The 23,960-nt window shown below is 42.9% G+C and overlaps 1 protein-coding gene across 1 annotated transcript in view; it reads left to right on the forward strand.

The window, feature by feature from the left end:
* Positions 1-23,960, forward strand: part of LOC121867545 (putative neural-cadherin 2) — a 131,107-nt gene that overhangs the window by 62,423 nt on the left and 44,724 nt on the right. Inside the window, exon 6 of the mRNA XM_042367550.1 lies at positions 1,088-2,540. Within this exon, the coding sequence (XP_042223484.1) occupies positions 1,088-2,540 (1,453 nt within the window). The remainder of the gene's footprint in view (positions 1-1,087; positions 2,541-23,960) is intronic.

Genomic DNA, 23,960 nt, shown 5'->3' on the forward strand with positions numbered 1-23,960 from the left:
TTGGGTCTCACGGGCCGTTATCACTGGGTACCTGGGACCTCACTGTGTGAAGGTTAACTTGGGTACGACTGTTACTGTTGAGTTGTTCTCACTGACTTAAGCACTGTTCACCTCTGTTCACCTCTGTTTAACACTGGTTCCGTTCCTTTCCTAAATGAAATTGTAACCTCTGGCGAGAACTTGTTGATATTCCGGTGGGGAGGAGGGTTCAGGGGAGGGGGTTGGTATGGGCCAACTTAACAGTTGACCTGGCTGCTCCGAGAGGAGCGCCAGGTACGTCTTGACCCTTCGGTGGTCAAGGATGTAGTGTGTGTGTGTGTGTGTGTGTCTCCACATCACAATCACCCATGCCACCACGCCACAATCATCTATGCCTCCTCACCACGTAATCATCATTATCATCCATGCTTCTACGCCACAATCACCCATGCTTCCACGCCACAATCACCCATGCCCCCACTCCATAGTCACCCATGCCCCCACGCCATAGTCACCCATGCTTCTACACCGCAATCATCCATGCTTCCACGCCACAATCACCCATGCTTTCACGCCACAATCACCCATGCTTTCACGCCACAATCACCCATGCTTCCACGCCACAGTCACCCACGCCACAGTCACCCATGCCCCCACGCCATAGTCACCCATGCTTCCACGCCAAAGTCACCCATGATTCTACATCACAATCACCCATGCTTTCACGCCACAATCACCCATGCTTCCACGCCACAATCACCCATGCTTCCACGCCACAATCACCCATGCCTCCATGCCACAAGCACCAATGCCACAAGCACCAATGCCTCCACGCCACAATCACCCACCATCCATGCCACAATGATCATGCTTCCACACCACAATCACCCACACCACCACGCCACAATCACCCACGCCCCCACACAGCAATTACCCACACTACCACAATCACCCACGCCACCACACCACAATCACCCACACCACTACACCACAATCATCCACACCACCACACCACAATCACCCACGCCCCCACACAACAATCACCCACGCTCCCACACCACAATCACCCACGCCACCACAATCTCAATAACAATATTCTCTCTTACAGGCGCTGGACCGTGACCCGCCCAGGGGGATGAAGGTGTGGAAGGTGAGGGTGCAGGTGAGGGACGGTCAGGCACTATGGAGTCGCCAGGCCATGGATCGTCTTCTGGCCTCCAACTCCAAGAAGAAGAACAAGGGCCATAGCGCTAAAGTAAACAGAAGACGAAGAAGCGAGAGTAATAAATCTAATACAAGAAATTCACAAAATGAAAATATCCCTGCGGAGTCTTTTGTTACGTTAGAAGAAAACGGAACTGTGAGTAATATTGAAAGAAAACGAGGTTATCGCAGGGGTAAATCCGATAAAAGAGGCTTGGTAAGAGAAGATGCTCAGGAATATCCTTTAGCTGCCTCCGCCTCAGGGATCAATGGACTTAGAAATGTTGGAGTAAAACTGTCAATGGACAAGACAACAGAAGCAAGAGATGGTTATATCCCAGGTGACAAGTATGAAGCCTGGGTGAACAGTGAACACAAACCCGGGACAGTGAGAGGTAACGCTAGAAATACAAGGAACACCGAAGATAAACTTGGAATCATGGAAGAAGAGGAGACTGAACACCAAAGAATGATACGTGATGATGATGACAATTTCGAACAATCGGAATCTAGACACAGAAAAGATAATACAAAGGTTATAACTAAAATAAAAGAGAGAGATTCCATTTCAGGTGGTCACAAGGACACTGTCTCACTGTCCAGACCGACCCGAGGACTCCTCAAGTCTCCTGACAAACAAACTTATGACATTAACTCTGACCTCAAGATAGACTCCACTAAGAGGGTCATAAATGGTCCTTCACACGTCAGCCGTCGAGGGAACAATGACTCTGTAGCCATGGGGTATCCACTATTTTTTAATCCATATAATGAACTCAGTGGTCCAGGCCCAGAGTCAGCACAAAGCCCAAGTCGTTTGTTTCCTCCATCACAAAAGGGAGTTAAAACGCCAGACGCCGCCAAGTTCTCTGATCACGAGAAAGATATATTATCCAGGTACCAAACGTCAACACTTCAAACAAGTGACCCAGACCCGACTGTCAGGGCTAACAGCAATAATGAAGACAGACGCTTCGAGTATTTCACACGTAACAATGTGGCAATTTTACCTGATCAGCCCAGGAGCGATAAGATGAAGAAGTCATTTTCTACTGTTCTGGACCCTCAACCCTCCCTGGTCACCTCGAGAGGCAGGAGAGCAGCGGAGGAGGAGCACTACCAGCTGGGCAGCTTCAGTGCGGACAGCGGCTGTGACGAGGGTCAGGACTCTGCAAGCAGCAACAAAACTCAGCCATCGGGGCGTCGCCTGGGTGGTGGCAGCTTAAACGGTCTGGGAGGGTCGCGAGTACACGTGTCGGAGACGATGGTCACGGTGCTGGTGAAGGACATCAACGATAACCCTCCCGTCTTCCCCAACGCCACCATGTACGGGGAAGTGCAGGAGAACGGCCCTATTGGTGAGTACACTCGTCTGTCTGTATATATAATTAGTAGTAGTAGCGAATTGTCATAAATTCCGAGCTCTTCATATTGTCACTGCAAACACGAACTAACACAGGTACTCGTCTTTGTGCATGGCCATCAGCGGCAGGTCACTAGTGAGGGAGTTGTTGTGTAGCTTAGTCTAACAGTATAGTTCCATATCCCGGGTCACACAGCTCAACACCACCCGGAAATAAGCTACATATGGGTCCGGCCGTAGAGATATATACCGTCGAGTGGTACTTCTCCCCATATTTTGTAATATTTATGCCACGGTAAACGAACATTCATATATGCATTAAAACCTCCATGAATATCTTCTAAAATTTATACATGAAATATCCAAAACATTTTGATATGTATCTTTCAACTGGTCGGCATGAATGATACATAGAACGAAAACATTCCCATTCAAATAACTTATTCAAATAGAGTAAAATAGGTTGAGTGAACGCCATGACGCAGCGCCATCATAGCTTCCCGCCTTAACTTTTAATGTGATTTTGTCCTTTTTTTTTTATTTGTCCATAAATACATAAAAAATAGCGCCATAGCCTAGACATAAATAAACATTAAACCAGATACTGTACAGGAAAAAAACAACAACTGCAGAACGAAATATAAACTTAAATCATATAACATTTCTCAACATTTTCCCGTCATTTTGGTAAAGAACGTGATGCCTTGAGTTAAAAAATAATATACAGAGGATTATGAATTATGACTAAATATGTCCCGTGTGTGTTGAAACGAGGTCAGAAGGTGTGTTAATGTGGCTAAAGAGAACAGCTGAGTAGGTGAGATAAGGGAGGAGAAGGAGGGAGAAGGAAGAGAAACTAGGGGCGGCAGGACAGAGGCAGGCAGGAAGGTAGCCACCCACCCAGCCAACTCACCCGTGGGCAGTGGTCCAACATGATAGCCCAACCTGATATCTGTTTTCTGAGGGGAATTTTTTGTTTGTCGTTTTATGTCACAAACACTTAACCTTTCCTTCCATTATTAAAGATTTATGGACAAGAAAATGGTGATGCTTATAGTAGATTTGGGTCATAGTATCAAGGGTGTGATTCTGTCTGTCTGTCTGTCTGTCTGTCTGTCTTTCTTTTTTCTTTCTTTCTGTCTGTCTGTCTGTCTGTCTATCTGTCTTTCTAAATCTTGATAAATATAAACACAAGTTAGATTATTGTCATTAGTAATATTGTTGTACTTTTGATAACGTGAGGAAATCGGATATTATTCACTCCTACACTATTTCATTTATCTGTCTATCTGTTTTTTTCATTGCCGTCTGTTACTGTCTAGTGTTCAAAATTCCTTATTATTTTCGTAGCTCAGTAAATTAGACAACAATACAATAATGAACGTTAATAAATTTTGTACAACGTTAAGGTCAAAGAAAACCATATTTTTAAGGGGTGACTTAGGTAGTGGGCGTTGGGACACAGTAAGGTTTGTTTCCGTTCAATATCCCGCCATGAGTGACGTTTAATTTACCGTGTATTTGTTTTATTTACAATTTCAAGAGTTTAAAATGTGTGTGTGTGTGTGTGTGTGTGTGTGTGACATCATCTTGACGTAAAATACTAAAGTTCCGTTGCTAAATGTTCCAACTCTTCTCCTTCAAGGAACTCACTGATGTACAACCAACGCTTAAAACTTCCCCCTCTCCCCTCACATAAGCCTTTAAGAATGATGGCTTAAGCTACAACTCGAAGACTTTAAGGTTGATGGTTTAAGCTACAACTCATAATCCCATTGAGGACGATGGTTTAACTTACAACTCTCTGACTCATTGAAAATGATAGTTTAAGCTACTACTCTTTGAGGATGATGGCTTAAGCTACAACTCTTTAACTCTTTTAGAATGACGGTTTATGTTACAACTCTTTAACTCTTTTAGGATGACGGTTTAAGCCTTAACTCGTTGATCCTCCAGTAGTTCTGTCTTGGTCTTCCTTAAGACGGCGACTCGCGACAAAATTTATAAGTCTTCATGTGGTCGACTGTAGTGCCACATCCAGGGTAACATGTCTTCCAGATCTTTTCATTTGAAGAACCAAGCATCCGCTTTACCACCGCTGCTGCTCAATTATTCACCACAAAAGAGCCAGGTGGTTGGCTCCCCAGGTAGACTTCCATATTAAACACACACAAAAAAAAACATTTTAGCGTGATACAACAAATATTTTTAGTCCAGAACCTTTCGCCAAGTGTCATATTGTCTCACACAAAATCGTAAAGATACTTTTTTGGGGGAGCAAATGTATATCTCTGAAGGCAACTAGACGTATAATTATGAATAAATTTGTCAAAGAAGTTTCTCATAGGTGCAAAAGTATCCACTGACCTTCATTCAGCGTGAGTTACCTGAACAATCCCAGTACCTCTTCTATCATTCTGCCACAATACATTATCAAGGTTCACTCACATAACTAGAGCCTCCTGAGAGATGAATCACATTAATAAAATCTTTTATTTCTTTTCAATGTATTTCTGTAATTGTCTTTATTATTTTCCATATTTGCCATTATTACAGATATTTGTGGTACGTACTGCTAATTCGTTCAGAGACAGAGACGGACCAAAAATCCATTCACATCTTTTGTAACTGCTCTTGTAGCCTGTAATTCTATGCATATGTTAAGATTACATGTGAGAACTGCAGACTTTGGTACAGTGGTTTGTTTGGTGGGGTGGTGGGGGGGCTAGACTTTTGTTAGCCAGAGATTTTTTGCGAGACAGATTTTTGGCCATCTTTTCCAGTAAAATTCTGATGCTCTAATATTATATGATTGAGCTTCACTAAGTACATAAGAAGGGAGGAAACTGCAGCAGTCCCATTTACACCCAACCCCTATCGCTCATATATCCATCCAACCTATGTTTGAAGCTATCCAGCGTGTTCAAGTTAGTGATGATGTTTGGTAACTGGTTCCACTCATCCACTACTTTATTTCCAAACCAGTGTTTACTTATCTCTCGCCTAAATCTAAATGTGTCTAATTTAAAACCATTGCTACGAGTTCGCTCCTGGTTGGATAGTTTGAGTACCTTTGTTATATCATCTTGCTCTCTGTGTTAGATTTACCTGAGGAATCTTTCAATATCTTTTACTCTTCTTTGTCACATTCTTCCTCGTTATCTTTATCTCGTTCTTCTTTTATTCTTATCTTCTCCATTTGCTTCTTATATTATTCACATCAGTCAGCCCTTAGTAGTCAGTCCTCAGTCAGCCCTTAGTAGTCAGTCCTCGGTCAGCCCTTAGTAGTCCGTCCTTAACAATCAGCCATCATCAGTTAACCCTCAACAGTCAGCCATTAATATCTTCATCAGTCAAACCTCAACAGTCAGTCCTCATCATTCAGCCCTCAACATTCAGCCCTCAACAGTCAGTCCTCATCATTCAGCCCTCACCAGTCAGCCCTCAACAGTCAATCCTTATCATTCAGCCCTCACCAGTCAGCCCTCAACAGTCAGTCCTCCTTACTCAACAGTTACCTTCAACGATTTTCACCTCACACTTCCCACTCACAAGGTTCGCTCTTCCTCCACCAGATGTCATCTTTCATGAGTGTTTCCTCCAGCGTCCAGAACAAGTCGATAAGAGATGGTGGAGAGGCAGCTGTAATACAAGGGTTTAATCTCTAGCCAGCGAGACATTAAACCCTTGATGTGTTCGTCCCTTAAGGTTTAAGCTACCTAGTCCTTGTGTATCTATCTGTCGAACCCGTGACTTAAACCCGAACTGAACCCTAACCTAACCCTAACCTAACCCTAACCTAACCCTAACCTAACCCTAACCTAACCCTAACTGCAAACCCTTTCAACCTAACTCCAACCTAACCCCAACCCAACCTAACCTAACCCAACCCCTAACCTAACCCTAACCTAACCCTAACCTAACCCTAACCTAACCCTAACCTAACCCTAACCTAACCCTAACCTAACTTTAACTAGATACGTTCACTTAATACCAGTTAGGAGACAAAACTATAATGTAAAGAGTGTTTGTGACTCGCGACGCCAAGTTTTATCAGCTTCTCTCAGATTACCAATATGGCTTTTAAGGGTTCGACCGACTGGTGATCTTTCTCTCTTGCTCTCTCCCTTTACTCTCTCTCTCTCTCTCTCTCTCTCCAAGACTTTTATAAACTTTATCCCATTACACTTGCCATTTCTAAATCCCGTAACAGAACGAAGCATTAAGCCACTCTGTCTAGCCTCCCTTATCTAGATATTGCCCTTACTGAAACCTTGAGACGTCCGTAGGTTTTATTATATCACTTAAAGATTAGCTCCCACATTATTTTCACCTTGATTTTTCCAACCATAATGCTGACCTAACCTAACCTAACCTACCCTAACCTAACCTAACCTAACCTAACCTAACGTACCCTACCCTAACCTAACCTAACCTACCCTAACCTAACCTAACCTAACCTAACCTACCCTACCCTATCCTACCCCAACCTAATCTAACCTAACCTACCCTACCCTCTAATCCTAACCCACCTTACTCTAACCTAATCTAACCTTATTTAATGAGTCCAACTTCCAATGGTTAAGGTACCCTGTTGGGGCTGAGTGGGCTTTAGTCTTGGCTGAGCTGCGTTGGGGCTGAGGCTGAGTTGGGACTGAGGGGCTGGGTGGGTTTTATAGCTAGGTGGGGCTGAATGGGCTGAGAGGAGGCTGGGTGGCTGAAGAGCTTGAGGAGGCCGGACTGATTGGGGCTGAGGACTGAAGGAATCAATTTCAATAGCAATTACTTGTGTATTACTTATTATCATAGACATAAAGAGGCAGTTTATAGGCCAATATCCTGTGACATGATGGGTCACGTCACGTTGTCTTGGATCAGGTCATGTCTTCTAGGGTCAGGTCATGTCTTCTAGGTCAGGTCATGTCTTCTAGGTCAGGTCATGTCTTCTAGGGTCAGGTCATGCTCCTAGGTCAGCATGTCTTCTAGAGTCAGGGCATGTCTCTAGGTCAGTCATGTCTCCTAGGGTCAGGTCATGTCTTCTAGGGTCTTCAGAGTCAGGCATGTCTTCTAGGTCAGGTCATGTCTCTAGGTCAGGTCATGTCTTCTAGGGTCAGGCATGTCTTCTAGGTCAGGGCATGTCTTCTAGGTCAGGTCATGTCTTCTAGGTCAGGCATGTCTTCTAGGTCAGGCATGCTTCTAGGGTCAGGTCATGTTCTAGGGTCAGTCATGTCTTCTAGGGTCAGGTCATACCAGGGTCAGGCATCTTCTACGGTCAGGCATGCCCTAGGTTAGGGATGTCTTCTAGGTCAGGCATTTCTTCTAGGTCAAGGCATGTCTTTTTGGGTTAGGCATGTCTTCTAGGGTCAGGCATTTCTTCTAGGGTCAGGGCATGTTCTAGGTCAAGCATTCTTCTTGGGTCAGGCATGTCTTTTAGGTCAGGCATGTCTTCTTGGGTCAGGTCATGTCTTCTAGGTCAAGGCATGTCTTCTAGGTTAGGATGTCTCTAGGTCAGGGCATTTTTCTGGGTTAGGGCATGTCTTCTGTCAGGTCATGTCTCTAGGTCAAGGCATTTGGGTCAGGTCATGTCTCTAGGGTTAGGCATGTCTTCTAGGTCAGGCATCTCTTCTACGGTCAGGCATGCCCTAGGTTAGGGATGTCTTCTAGGTCAGGCATTTCTAGGGTCATGTCTTTTAGGTTAGGGCATGTCTCTAGGTCAGGCATTTTCAGGGTTAGGGATGTCTTCTAGGTCAGGGCATGTCTTCTGGGTCAAGGCATGTCTTTAGGTTAGGCATGTTTTCTTGGGTCAGGTCATGTCTTCTAGGTCAGGTCATGTCTTCTAGGTTAGATGCCTAGGTCAGGGCATTTTCTGGGTTAGGGCATGTCTTCTGGGTCAGGTCATGTCTTCTAGGGTCAAGGACTTTCTTGGGTCAGGTCATGTCTTCTAGGTTAAGGCATGCTTCTAGGGTCAGGGCATGTCTTTTAGGTTAGGCATGTCTCTAGGTTAGGGCATGTCTTCTAGGGTCAGGGCATGTCTTTTAGGTTAGGGCATGTCTCTAGGTCAGGGATGCTTCTAGGTCAGGGATGTCTTCTGAGTCAGGCATGTTTTCTAGAGTCAGGGCATGTTCTAGAGTCAGCATGTCTTCTAGGTCAGGTCATGTTCTAGGGTCAAGGCATCTTCTAGGTCAGGCATGTTTCTAGAGTCAAGGCATATCTTTAGGTAGGGCATGTCTTCTAGGGTTAGGGAATGTCTTATAGGTTAGGGAATGTCTTGTGTGGTTAGAGCATGTCTTCTAGGGTTAGGGAATGTCTTGTAGGGTTAGAGCATGTCTTCTAGGGTCACTGCATGTCTTCTAGGTCAGGCATGTCTTCTAGGTTAGGGAATGTCTTCTAGGTCAGGTCATCTTCTAGGGAGCTGTGGAGCTCTACAGCTTACTAAGAATTCAGGTTCATCTGTTAGAAAATTTATGCATTTGTGTTTCTGTGTGTGTGTGTGTGTGTGTGTGTGTGTGTGTGTGTGTGTGTGTGTGTGTGTGTGTGTTTGTGTGTTTGTCTGTGTGGGTGTGTGTGTAGTGTATGTGTTTTTGTTTCTGTGTTTATATATGTGAGCGTGTATATCTATGTAAATATGAGTGTCTCTATATGCTTGTTTGTGTTTATGCATTGGCACTGAGCCAGGCATGGTAAGAGAGAGGCACTATCTCCCTGCTGGCCTGTATAGTGTGGTGACAGTTGGACGACCTTCACCACAATACCTGTTCAATCTGGGGCTCTCAGAGGGTCGTGTGGTATAGTGTGTTGACAGCTGGACGACCTTCACCACAATACCTGTTCAATCTGGCTCTAGAGGGTCGTGGTATAGTGTGACATCACTGGGGCTCTCAGAGGGTCGTGTGGTATAGTGTGGTGACAGCTGGACGACCTTCACCACAATACCTGTTCAATCTGGGGCTCTCAGAGGGTCGTGTGGTATAGTGTGTTGACAGCTGGACGACCTTCACCACAATACCTGTTCAATCTGGGGCTCTCAGAGGGTCGTGTGGTATAGTGTGGTGACAGCTGGACGACCTTCACCACAATACCTGTTCAATCTGGGGCTCTCAGAGGGTCGTGTGGTATAGTGTGTTGACAGCTGGACGACCTTCACCACAATACCTGTTCAATCTGGGGCTCTCAGAGGGTCGTGTGGGCAACATAGGGACGGTTCTAAATGACTCACGTAAACTACATCATACAATACAATCATGGGGAAATATTCTCTCCTCGTGGTGAAACTGTGAGTCAGAGGAATGAATCACCGAACCTTGATGTCATCTGGTGTGTGGGGGGTCGATACTGCTTCAGTCTGGGAGGAAGGGAGAGGGAGGGAGGGAGGGAGACAACTTTGACCCAGACTGTGGTTTTTTTTAGAGGTGTGTGTGTGTGTGTGTAAGGTACCGCCTCACTTAAGCTACCATGTTGATACTAATTTTTAATGGTTCGTCAGTTTAATGTTTCCTCGTATCTAGTGTCGTAAGATAGTTTCTGACTGAATCACTTGAGCTACAGCACCAAGATGAATTCTCAAAGATTCTTACTTACGTTAATTTTACCTTTTAAGGGAGATATGTAGCTGACTCACTCAAGCTAAAACACCAAAATAATCTCCCAAAATTTAGTAAAGCTATAGGGACGATTATTAGTTAGCTGGCTTGAGTTATATCACCATTAAACAACTATAAATTACACTTAAACAGACACTGAGACTCTGACCTAACCAGATACACTCACTTAACACCAGATACACTCACTTAACACCCGATACACTCACTTAACACCAGATACACTCACTTAACACCCGATACACTCACTTAACACCCGATACACTCACTTAACACCCGATACACTCACTTAACACCAGATACACTCACTTAACACCAGATACACTCACTTAACACCAGATACACTCACTTAACACCAGATACACTCACTTAACACCAGATACACTCACTTAACACCAGATACACTCACTTAACACCAGATACACTCACTTAACACCAGATACACTCACTTAACACCAGATACACTCACTTAACACCAGATACACTCACTTAACACCCGATACACTCACTTAACACCCGATACACTCACTTAACACCAGATACACTCACTTACACCAGATACACTCACTTAACACCCGATACACTCACTTAACACCAGATACACTCCACCCGATACACTCACTTAACACCAGATACACTCACTTAACACCAGATACACTCACTTAACACCCGATACACTCACTTAACACCCGATACACTCACTTAACACCCGATACACTCACTTAACACCAGATACACTCACTTAACACCAGATACACTCACTTAACACCTGTACTGAGACGAAATTAAGGTATAGAATCTGTGTGAGTCTTCCCTCCAACAGTCTGAATATTTGATACTGCATGACGTCACAATTCTCGAGAAAAAAAAGCACATTAGGCTTTAAATTCCTTTTCTTTCATTAAACTGTAAAAAATAATATGAGTTTAATTCCAAAGTGAAAAATAATTCGCGGTTCTCATTTTTTTTTACTTTTATTCATTTTTTATTTGTTAAAAAAATAATATAAGAAAATTTTTATTCCTAAATATAAAAAAAGTCTATTACGTTTTGCATGTCATTATTTTTTTTTATCTATCGTAAAAGTGATGATGAATTTATTTGATGGTAAAAAAAAATATTTGCAATGTGTTTTACAGTTTTCCTCCTAAGGACGTCCAGCTGAACACGAATCATAAGTCAAACGAATACAAAAACTTGAAACATTTACAACATTACGTAAAATTCCGAATAAACAAAACACGTGTTCATATATATTCTCTTTCAGTTCCTGTGTTATTGTTAAACCATGGACGATGCAAATTGAAAGCAAGTAAATGCACAGTTCCTGCAACCCAAAAAATACCCGGAACTAGAGAGTAAATTTGGATCCGGTTACCAGTGCAATTACCTTTCTGCATACCTGTCTGCTGTGTCTATCTGGCTGTCGTGTTGACTAACTGGCTGATAGAATCTCTTACAGGGATCAGAGATGGTGTTTAAATACATCTAATGGGATTGGAATTTATTTAGAAGACCATAAAGGAAGTTTAAATGCATCTGTTGGTATTGAAACCTCTGTAGAGCATCAAAAGCCACGTTTATACACGGCTGTTGCGATTGGAATCTCTTGTGTTGACGACAAAACAAATGTAAATACTTCAAACAGGATTGGAATCTCTTTATGTAAATCAGAGATGAGGTTTATATAGTTTATATGCATCTAACGGGATTGGAACCTCTTGTGTTAACCAGAAAGTTTGTATAAATTCTGTTATTGTAATTTAGAATCTCCTGTGTGGAATTATTCAAGCATAAATGTTGTTTCAATTCGTTCTGGCGTGAGTGGACTAAATAAGGGACTTTATCTGACCAAGCTGTTGTAAATACCTGGAAGTCTACCTGAGTGCTGAAGGTAACTTGCCAATTTGGGCTTCAGGTGTAATGAGTCCCAGCCTTGCCTCTAAGGAATGACCCCAGTACCAACCTAACCTAACCTAACCTAACCTAACCTAACCATTGAGAGAGAATCGCCGCCTCACATAGCTAATCAGAAGCATTAGTAAGTTTGCTGGGACTAACGACACCACACCTGACCACCAACACGACATCTGTTCACCTACATACCTGACTACCTACACACCTAACCACCTACACACCTAACCACCTACACACCTAACCACCTACACACCTAACCACCTACACACCTAACCACCTACACACCTGACCACCTACACACCTGACCACCTACACACCTGACCACCTACACACCTGACCACCTACACACCTGACCACCTACACACCACCACCTACACACCTGACCACCTACACACCTACCACACACCTGACCACCTACACACCTGACCACCTACACACCTGACCACCTACACACACCACCTACACACCTGACCACCTACACACCTGACCACCCACACACCTGACCACCCACACACCTGACCACCCACACACCTGACCACCCACACACCTGACCACCTACACACCTGACCACCTACACACCTGACCACCTACACACCTGACCACCTACACACCTAACCACCTACACACCTAACCACCTACACACCTAACCACCTACTCTCTCTCTCTCTCTCTCAGGCTTCTTACACTAATAACCTTTTCCTTTCTATTCATTAAACACATCTCTGACTTTACCTTTTCTCATGGCTATTCTCACCTTATTTTATGATCCTTTACTTTGACCTCTTGGTAATTTATAGTTATTAATTATCTAAAGGTATTGGCTGAGAGAGAGAGAGAGAGAGAGAGAGAGAGAGAGAGAGAGAGAGAAAGAGAGAGAGACGTGGTGGTAGTAAAAATAGGTGTCCATTTCACACACACACACACACACACACACACACACACCAAAGTACTGTACCTGATCATATATGCATTCGCTTTCTTCTTCATCCTCCTCCTCTTCCACCTCCTCCTCCTTCTCAGTTTTCTTCTTCTTTTCCTCCTCCTTCTCCCTTTCATCCCTCTCCTCCTCCTTTCCTCAATTCCTTTTCCTCCTCTTTCTATCAATTTATTTCCTTCTCCTCCTCCACCTCTTCGTCCTTCTTCCCTCTCCACGTCCTGCCTCCCCTTCGTCCCTCTCCTCCTCTTCCTACACCACCTCTTCCCTCTCCTCTTCCTACACCACCTCTTCCCCCTTCCTCCTAAGTACATCGGCACAGTGAGGCTTCCTGTTGTTTCGCCTCATGTGATAAATGATTCGGGAAGCAAAATCAAGTCCTCATTTCTATTCAACACTTGCTAAGGGTTCCGTGTGTATACGTGTGTGTGTTAATCTCAGTTATTTACATTACACCACTACGATTATTTGACTATTATTTTCATTTACATTTTCAACACAATTTACATTTACAATAGAACGAATGTGTATGGGTTTTAGTATTTGTTTTCGGGTTTGCATTTGCTTATGTATTTGCAATTTCAATTTCAATTTCAATTTCATCTTAAAAATTTATATAACTGTTTATGGCCAGAGTAGAGAGTGCGTTCTTCCCTCCTCTCTTGTACACTAGTTCTTGTGCACTAGTTCTTGTAGACTAGTTCTTGTACACTAGTTCTTGTGCACTAGTTCTTGTACACTAGTTCTTGTATACTAGTTCTTGTATACTAGTTCTTGTATACTAGTTCTTGTACACTAGTTCTTGTATACTAGTTCTTGTATACTAGTTCTTGAGCACTAGTTCTTGTTCACTAGTTCTTGTATACTAGTTCTTCTATACTAGTTCTTCTATACTTGTTCTTGTACACTAGTTCTTGAGCACTAGTTCTTGTTCACTGGTTCTTGTATACTAGTTCTTCTATACTAGTTCTTGTATACTAGTTCTTCTATACTAGTTCTTGTATACTAGTTCTTGTTCACTAGTTCTTGTATACTAGTTCTTCTATACTAGTTCTTGAGCACTAGTTCTTGTTCACTAGTTCTTGTATACTAGTTCTTGTTCACTAGTTCTTGTACACTAGTTCTTGTACACTAGTTCTTGTATACTAGTTCTTGTATACTAGTTCTTGTACACTAGTTCTTGTTCACTAGTTCTTGTATACTAGTTCTTGTATACTAGTTCTTGTATACTAGTTCTTGTATACTAGTTCTTGTATACTAGTTCTTGTATACTAGTTCTTGTATACTAGTTCTTGTATACTAGTTCTTGTTCACTAGTTCTTGTTCACTAGTTCTTGTATACTAATTCTTGTTTACTAGTTCTTGTTCACTAGTTCTTGTATACTAGTTCTTGTATACTAGTTCTTGTATACTAGTTCTTGTTTACTAGTTCTTGTATACTAGTTCTTGTATACTAGTTCTTGTATACTAGTTCTTGTATACTAGTTCTTGTTCACTAGTTCTTGTTCACTAGTTCTTGTATACTAGTTCTTGTATACTAGTTCTTGTTCACTAGTTCTTGTTCACTAGTTCTTGTTCACTAGTTCTTGTATACTAATTCTTGTATACTAATTCTTGTTTACTAGTTCTTGTATACTAGTTCTTGTATACTAGTTCTTGTACACTAGTTCTTGTTCACTAGTTCTTGTTCACTAGTTCTTGTATACTAATTCTTGTTTACTAGTTCTTGTATACTAGTTCTTCAATACTAGTTCTTGTGCACTAGTTCTTGTTTACTAGTTCTTGTATACTAATTCTTGTTTACTAGTTCTTGTTCACTAGTTCTTGTATACTAATTCTTGTGCACTAGTTCTTGTTTACTAGTTCTTGTATACTAGTTCTTCTATACTAGTTCTTGTATTCTAGTTCTTGTACACTAGTTCTTGTATACTAGTTCTTGTACACTAGTTCTTGTACACTAGTTCTTGTACACTAGTTCTTGTGCACTAGTTCTTGTAGACTAGTTCTTGTACACTAGTTCCTGTACACTAGTTCTTGTATACTAGTTCTTGTACACTAGTTCTTGTACACTAGTTCTTGTATACTAGTTCTTGTGCACTAGTTCTTGTAGACTAGTTCTTGTACACTAGTTCCTGTACACTAGTTCTTGTATACTAGTTCTTGTACACTAGTTCTTGTACACTAGTTCTTGTTTACTAGTTCTTGTGCACTAGTTCTTGTACACTAGTTCTTGTATACTAGTTCTTGTGCACTAGTTCTTGTACACTAGTTCTTGTAGACTAGTTCTTGTACACTAGTTCTTGTTCACTAGTTCTTGTATACTAGTTCTTGTTTACTAGTTCTTGTGCACTAGTTCTTGTTTACTAGTTCTTGTGCACTAGTTCGTGTACACTAGTTCTTGTATACTAGTTCTTGTATACTAGTTCTTGTACACTAGTTCTTGTACACTAGTTCTTGTACACTAGTTCTTGTACACTAGTTCTTGTGCACTAGTTCTTGTGCACTAGTTCTTGTGCACTAGTTCTTGTGCACTAGTTCTTGTGCACTAGCTCTTGTGCACTAGTTCTTGTGCACTAGTTCTTGTACACTAGTTCTTGTACACTAGTTCTTGTGCACTAGTTCTTGTGCATTGTTCTTGTGCACTAGTTCTTGTGCACTAGTTCTTGTGCACTAGTTCTTGTATACTAGTTCTTGTGCACTAGTTCTTGTGCACTAGTTCTTGTGCACTAGTTCTTGTGCACTAGTTCTTGTGCACTAGTTCTTGTAGACTAGTTCTTGTGCACTAGTTCTTGTACACTAGTTCTTGTAGACTAGTTCTTGTAGACTAGTTCTTGTACACTAGTTCCTGTATACTAGTTCCTGTATACTAGTTGTTGTGCACTAGTTCTTGTGCACTAGTTCTTGTGCACTAGTTCTTGTGCACTAGTTCTTGTACACTAGTTCTTGTAGACTAGTTCTTCTGCACTAGTTCTTGAACACTAGTTCTTGTGCACTAGTTCTTGTACACTAGTTCTTGTATACTAGTTCTTGTATACTAGTTCTGTATACCAGTTCCTGCACACCAGTTCTTCTTGCATACCAGTTCTTTTGCACACTAGTTCTGCATACCAGTTCTGTGCACCAGTTCTTGTAGACCAATTCTTGCACACTTTCAGTTCTGCACACCAGTTCCCTGTGCCACCAAGTTCTTGCACACCAGTTCTGCACGTTCTTGCACACTGGGGTTCTTGTGTACCAGTTCTTGCACACCAGTCTTTGCATACCAGTTCTCAGCAACTGCCTGCACACTAGTTCTTGCAGACTAGTTCTTGCACACTAGTTCTGTTCACTTGGGGTTCTTTGCATACCAGGTTCTTGCTTCACTCACCTTGGCACTGTTCTTGCTCAGTTCTTGTTCTGCACACTAGTTCTTGTATACTAGTTCTTGTACACTAGTTCTTGTACACTAGTTCTTGTAGACTAGTTCTTGTACACTAGTTCTTGTGCACTAGTTCTTGTACACTAGTTCTTGTACACTAGTTCTTGTACACTAGTTCTTGTGCACTAGTTCTTGTGCACTAGTTCTTGTGCACTAGTTCTTGTGCACTAGTTCTTGTGCACTAGTTCTTGTAGACTAGTTCTTGTACACTAGTTCCTGTATACTAATTCTTGTGCACTAGTTCTTGTGCACTAGTTCTTGTGCACTAGTTCTTGTGCACTAGTTCTTGTACACTAGTTCTTGTATACTAGTTCTTGTACACTAGTTCTTGTACACTAGTTCTTGTATACTAGTTCTTGTATGCTAGTTTTTGTACACTGGTTCTTGTACACTCGGCACTAAAATTAGTACACTACTGCAGGTGCAGGCAGATGGTGGAACAACCCTCGGGTAAACTAACAACCCGTCAACAAAGAGAGTTACCCCACTAGCTGTAGAACACCCATATTCACCCACCCTTCAGAACAGGCTAGGTGACACTACACAACCCTTAGGCACCCCAAGTTCTCTCTCCAAACCTCGTAGTGCCTTCCAATGCCACTTCTCCTTAGTCTCTCAGGCACTTACCAGCCCTCCAATACACCCCACAACCACACCCTCACAGCCACACCCCACAGCCACATCTTTTTTATAGGTTTTCTTTGTTGTTATTCTTCTAATACGTTTTCTGCGAACTCGTACAAGCAGCCAGCATTTCCTTACCTTCTAAACTTTCCACATAAGTTGTCGTAGCGTGAAACTGAATAGAATAAGAAAGCGTTTCCTCTCTCCTCACCCCCAACTGAAAAAGTTTAGTTAGGTTATAGTCACGGTGTTGTCTCTTTGCCTGTCTGTCGTTCCGTCCGTCCGTCTGTTCATCCTTTCTTCCGTCCATCGTTCCGTCCGTCCACCTGTGTCTTCGTTCATCAGCTAAACGTTTACATTGACAACACAGATCATTTTCCCTCTGTACAGTCAATTAATATTATCGATTTTAGCCTCAGTGAGTCAGAGGATCAACCCACAATAATGGCTCTGTTATAAAAGAATATCTTATGTTTTACTAATAGGCCATCAGGCAGGCCACTTACCCCGCGGGCCAGCAGGAGTCGTCAGATTATAAGTGATGAGGTGGAGTATTGTTTTAGTACCACGATTGTTGACGTAGGATTGTAAAACTTATTTGAAATCCAATGTGTGTTTTTTTTTCCTTTCCTTTCTACCTTTCCTATCCCTCTTTCACTCCTCCTTCCCCTTCCTCCTTCCCCTTCCTCCTTCCCCTTCCACTCCTCCTCCTTCCTCTCCCTCTTCCCCTCCCCCTCCCCCACCCGTCTCCATGTGCCCCGCGAAGCTCATGCCCCGAAGATACGAGTTCCTAAAGAAGGGGGGATGGGGTTACTCAGTAGTTGTTCCATTTGTTTGTTTGTTTTTTTTATGTTTATGTTGCTGGTTTGTCCGTAATATCTCAGGAAGTCTTTTGAGGTTAGAGCTACAGTTTGGACATTATAGTAACCAAATTAATTGTCTTTGTTATTTTATTTATTTTTTTTTTTTAGTTTTTTTTTTATGGTCTGGCCTGATGAGGGTCTTTGTATATTGTTATTATCGCTACTTGTATTATTCTTGTCACTTAACTATCATAGGCGCTCCTTGGGTAGTCGTTTAGGAAGGAATTAAAGGATAAACAACCTCCTCCCCCAGACACACAAATTCACGCAAAACAAAAAAAAAAGACTCGTATAACAAGTAAAAAAAAATATATTCCATCATAATAAAACTCGTCTCCATTGCCTTTGTTTTCGTTTAGTTAACTCGATAAGACCAGGAGAATTGAGTCTATACTGGCAGGGGAGAGAAGTGTTCACCCTGTGTTCATTAAAAGTTAAAAAAAAAAAAACTTATCTACTTACCACCGGCGACGATATAAGCCCGAAGAACCTTAATAAGCAGTCCGTTGTGGGGGTATATATATTGTAATGGCGGAAAGACCAGTCGGGAGTTCCAAGTTAATCTCACTCACACGAAGTTTCCTCCTATTCTAACTTCTTGCTGTTTTCCTTAAATTGGTTTTGTTTCACGCGTTCAGATTTTACTGTAACCCCTCCTCCCTCCCTCCTCCCTCCCCCTTACCCCTTACCCTTACCCCCAACTTTTGTGTTTTTTAACCTCTACCTCCTACCTCTCCTCGATTCCTTCCTCTCCCCCTTCAATGTCTCGTGTCTTCCCCAACCCCCCCCCTTCAACCCTCCACAGAAATATGAACTTGAAAGAGTTAACTGTATCGCTTGTCCAGTTGTTTGTGTTACTTTTAGAGACAAATATTATTGTTTTTGTTTTGTTATTGTTTTTTTGTTATTGTTTTGTTATTGTTTTGTTTTTTTATCAACCATTTTTTTTTTAATTTCAAGATTTTTTCCTTTTTTCTGATCCTTTAAGAATCCTCCTTCAGCTCTCAACCTCCAAGACTCCTCTTTCACACCTCATCCTTCGAACCTTAACCTTTCAAGACCTCTTCCTTCAGACCTCATCCCCAAGATCACCTCACCCTCCAAGACCTCACCCTCCAAGACCTCATCATCCAAAAGTCACCCGCCAAGACCTCACCCTCCAAGACCTCACCCTCCAAAACTCACCTCCAAGACCTCACCTCCAGACCTCATCCTCCAAAACTCACCCTCCAGACCTCATCCTCCAAGATCTCATTCTCCAAACTCATCCTCCAAGACCTCACCCTCCAGACCTCATCCTCCAAAACTCACCCTCCAAGACCTCATCCTCCAAAACTCATCCTCCAAGATCTCATCCTCCAAGACCCATCCTCCAAGACCTCATCCTCCAAAACTCACCCTCCAAAACTCATCCTCCAAGATCTCATCTCATCCTCCAAGATCTCATCCTCCAAACTCATCCTCCAAGACCCATCCTCCAAGACCTCATCCTCCAAAATTCACCCTCCAAGACCTCATCCCCCAAAACTCATCCTCCAAGACCTCATCCTCCAACGTCTCACACTCTGATCAGTTGTCTTTTATCGTCAGCATCTCAGCCTCTCTTTAAGCTCACTGGTTATTCTTACTTCAATGGTCGAGTTTCGTCGGAGTGAGGGAATAATTTTCAGTGCCGTCAAAAAAATCAAACAAATTTATTCCGCCACTAACGATGATTTCTAAGACCTCCCCTTCTTCCCTTTGTTTCCACCCCTAGGCCCTTCCCTGTTCCCTCCTTTCCTCTACCTGTTCCTCCCCTTAGCACCCTCTGTCCCTACCCCTTAGTCCCTACCTGTCCCTCCCCCTTCCCCCCCTGCTCCCTCCCCCCTCCCTGCTCCCTCCCCCCTCCTCTTCCCTGCTCCTCCTCTCTCCTTCCCTCGCCCCTCCTCCCCCTCCCCCATACGTTCTCTTCCCGCTAACCACTCCTCCACTTTGTATCCGTGTCTGTCTGTCTGTCTGTCTCTCTGTCTGTGTTTACATGTGAGAAAGAGTTTGTTTGGCTGTAGGTATGTTCCTGTTCCTGGCGTGTCTGTCTGTCTGTGTCTGTCTGTCTGTGTTTACATGTGAGAAAGAGTTTGTGTGGCTGTATGTATGTTCCTGTTCCTGGCGTGTCTGTCTGTGTCTGTCTGTCTGTGTTTACATGTAAGAGAGAGTTTGTGTGGCTGTATGTATGTTCCTGTTCCCGCCCGTCTAAGCCATCATATACAAGCCATAAATAACTCCTGCCAATGGAAATGCATTACGATAAATCTTCTTCGGTGGATCTGAATCAATAATATCTTCGACGTGTTTAATTATCAAGATTTTCCTTCCGTGTTTTGGCGAGTTATGGACCCTATTTAGTGAGTTATGGACCCTATTTTTGGCGAGTTATGGATCCTATTTTTAGCGAGTTATGGCCTCTATTTTTAGCGAGTTACGGACCCTATTTTAGCGAGTTACGGACCCTATTTTACCGAGTTGTGGCCCCTATTTAGTGAGTTATGGACCCTATTTAGTGAGTTATGGACCCTATTTTTAGCGAGTTATGACCCCTATTTTTAGCGAGTTATGGCTTCTATTTTTAGCGAGTTACGGACCCTATTTTAGCGAGTTACGGACCCTATTTTTACCGAGTTGTGGCCCCTATTTAGTGAGTTATGGACCCTATTTTTAGCAAGTTAGGTCCCCTATTTAGTGAGTTATGGCCTCTATTTTTGGAGAGTTATGGCTCCTATTATTAGCGAGTTATGGCCCTGTCTCGCCTCTCTGGCAGTGGAGTACCGTAAACCCTTGTGGCCGAACTTCTTATTTATCCAGTTGCCGAGTGTACAGGTGCTGGTTAAAAGACTAATATAACACAGCCCGTTCTCCCTTGTTCAATCACATTTAGGAATTTTTGTTTCGCATTTGTCTCAGGTGATGAAATGGACGTGTTAATCCTGATATAGTGGGAAGGGGGAGAAGGAGAGGGAGGAGGGAAGGAGAAAGAGAATAAGGGGAAGAGAGGGAGGAGGAGGTGGAGGGAAGAGGAGGTGGGGGATGAAGATGGAGGTGATGAAGAGGAGATAGAGAAATATGAAGAGAAGTTACAGGGGGAGGAGGAGGTACGGATAGAGGAGAGTAAACAAGAACATGAGGAAGAGAAGGAGGTTAAAGAGGAGGAGGAGGAGGAGGAGGAGCCCTTATCATCTTAGGTGTGTAAGAGGTAAGGAGCTTTGCCACACACACACACACACACACACTCTCTCTCTCTCTCTCTCTCTCTCTCTCTCAACACACACACGTAATTATGCTGTGTATTTTAGGATGCTTTTCTCAGTGTGTGTGTGTGTGTGTGTGTGTGTGTCACCCCAGTAAACACCAACTAAAAACCATCACCAAATTCTCTCTTACTTGCGTCTTCACTCAACCTTATACAACTTTCTTTAATCTTTTTCATACATTTTGTGCACCAGTGTCGCTTCCCTCTTTTTAGTTGAGTCTCTCCTCCACGATTCAGAAAATGGTTTAGAACGGAAGGAAATGATCGTAACGAAGCTGTAGAAAATGTCTTAATGGCTAGCGAGCGAGCCTTTCAGTAGAGGTTGAGTGGGATATGTGAGTTGGCTGGCTGGGCTAATGTAGACTCGCTTTTTCCTGTTTGTTTATCTTAGTTTGTGATTATTTTGGGAACTATCTACGAATATTTACCATAGAAGTTCTCTTAAAAAAAAGTACGAATTCCTAAGCATGGTATTTAATTTTCTACCTTATTACTAGTTAATAAAATGCGGATTATTTTAAATATACTAATATTAGCATCCTGAGAAAATAATGTATGTTTTTATTCCTGAAGTTATCGAATTGTGTGTTAGGAATATTATTTTTTTATGTCACTTTTTTTTTACCTGTACTAATTACATCTTGTTCTCCCATTTACCTGGTTAACCCTTCTAGCCACGTCCATCCTTCCTTCCCTCATTACTGTACAGACACCTATGTACACCTTTTCCCAATTTCCTTTATGTACGTTTTTACCGGTGTTCTACAGAGGTCATGTACGTTTTTACCAGTGTTCTACAGTACAGAGGTCATGTACGTTTCTCTTGACTATTCAAATGATTGAAAGATATTCAACTCCGCCAACGGTCAGCCTTACCCACGGTCAGCCTCACCCACGGCCAGCCTCACCCACGGCCAACCTCACCCACGGTCAGTCTCACCCACGGTCAGCCCCACCCACGGTCAGCCCCACCCACGGTCAGCCCCACCCACGGTCAACCCCACCCACGACCAACCTCACCCACGGTCAGTCTCACCCACGGTCAGCCCCCAATTCACGGCCAGCTTCCCCACCCACGGTCAGTCTCACCCACGGTCAACCCCACCCACGGTCAACCCCACCCACGGCCAGCCTCACCCGCGACCAACCTCACCCACGGTCATCTAAACCCACTGGCCACCCCTTCCCCCTGAGGCTCGCCCGCTGTACACTGACGGATGACTCGCTCCTCTTGGGTCGTTTCATCTTTCTCTCTCTTTTTAGTTTTACGAACACACAGATACATTTTTCTTGAGGACACTAATGAAGATACAGGTGTTTCTATATAACCCTGACACAGACACAACCAGACACACAGACACCACAGACAGAGACACAGACACGGAGTACGGGTCAAAGTGAAGGAAGGGATGTATGCTGTAACACTGACAACTGCAAACTATAACCACACACTGGCTAGGTTGTGGTAGTGGTGGTGACGATGGTAGTGGTTGTGGTAGTGATGGTAATGGTAACTTAATAGAAATAAACACAAAATTATATCCATTACACTCCAAAGAATTTCCATCAGTCAGGTCAAAAATGGAAATAATAAAAGTTACAAAAAATGAGTCGAAAACATTATTATTTCTTATGGGTTATGACAAAAATAATTAATGGACACAACTTAAACTAATCCGGATTAACGTGTATGTTTAATAGGTCTTTCACCCGTTAAGGTACTTAGCATGGCGTCTGAATTTTATATATTTTTTTTATTATGTAAGATTCTAAGTCATGAGTTTTTAAGGGAGCGATAATGTACGTGTAATAATAATAATAATAATAATAATAATAATAATAATAATAATAATAATAATAATAATTAACGGTTTATTGAAAAAGTTCAGCAGCCTGAAGATTGAAAATATACATTGGACAAAAATGACTTATTACATACAAAGACATGGGGTGGGTGGGTCGTTTAACAAAAGCTTTCATGACTGAAAGAAGAAGGAACAGTGATTGAAAATACAAATTATGATAGTTTACAGTTGATGGCCCGGGCCTGGACTGGTCATGGAGACACCAGATGGTGAGGTGTTGACGTGGTGTAGTAACTCGTCCTCGGGTGTTGATATGAAGGACCTCACGTGGTCATGGAGACACCAGGTGGTGTAGGGTGGTATCATAGTGCCTCGCCCTGCTGGGTGGTGTTGTGTTATCTCGTAGTCAGGTGTGAAGCCGGCCTTCTGTTGTTCCCAGGGTGGACTGATTAGCACCTCCTGGTCAGAAGATGGTGGTCAGTTCCCAGGGGTGCCTATCTCACTGGTGGGTCACGGTTCTCACTGGTACTGTCTAGTGCTGAATTCACTGGCTTAAACACTATTCATCACTGTTCAACACTGATCCCACTTCTTTCCGAAACGAAATTGTCACTTGATTATGTTGATATCCCGGTGGTGTGGATGGGTCAGGGAGAGGGACTTGAGTAATGGGCCGAACATTGGCCAAGGGGGGCTGCTGCTCAGCAGGAGCAGCGATTTGTAGTAGTTGAATGGGGTGCGCCAAGTACGTAGACTTGCTATTGATAGATTCTGAATAGTTCTTGACCCTACGGTGGTCAAGGATGTGTGTGTGTGTCCCAAGTATGGGTGGTAGTTGAGTGGGCCATCAGTTGTAATGGACCCATTAAGTGTGGGCTGCTATCTTAATGGTTAGGTTAGGTAAGGTAAGGTAAGGTTAGGTTAGGTTAGGTTAGGTTAGGTTAGGTTAAGTTTAAATCGATTAACACTGAGC

This window comes from Homarus americanus, unplaced genomic scaffold (assembly GCF_018991925.1).
Source record: "Homarus americanus isolate GMGI-L3 unplaced genomic scaffold, GMGI_Hamer_2.0 scaffold23598, whole genome shotgun sequence".
Taxonomy (NCBI): domain Eukaryota; kingdom Metazoa; phylum Arthropoda; class Malacostraca; order Decapoda; family Nephropidae; genus Homarus; species Homarus americanus.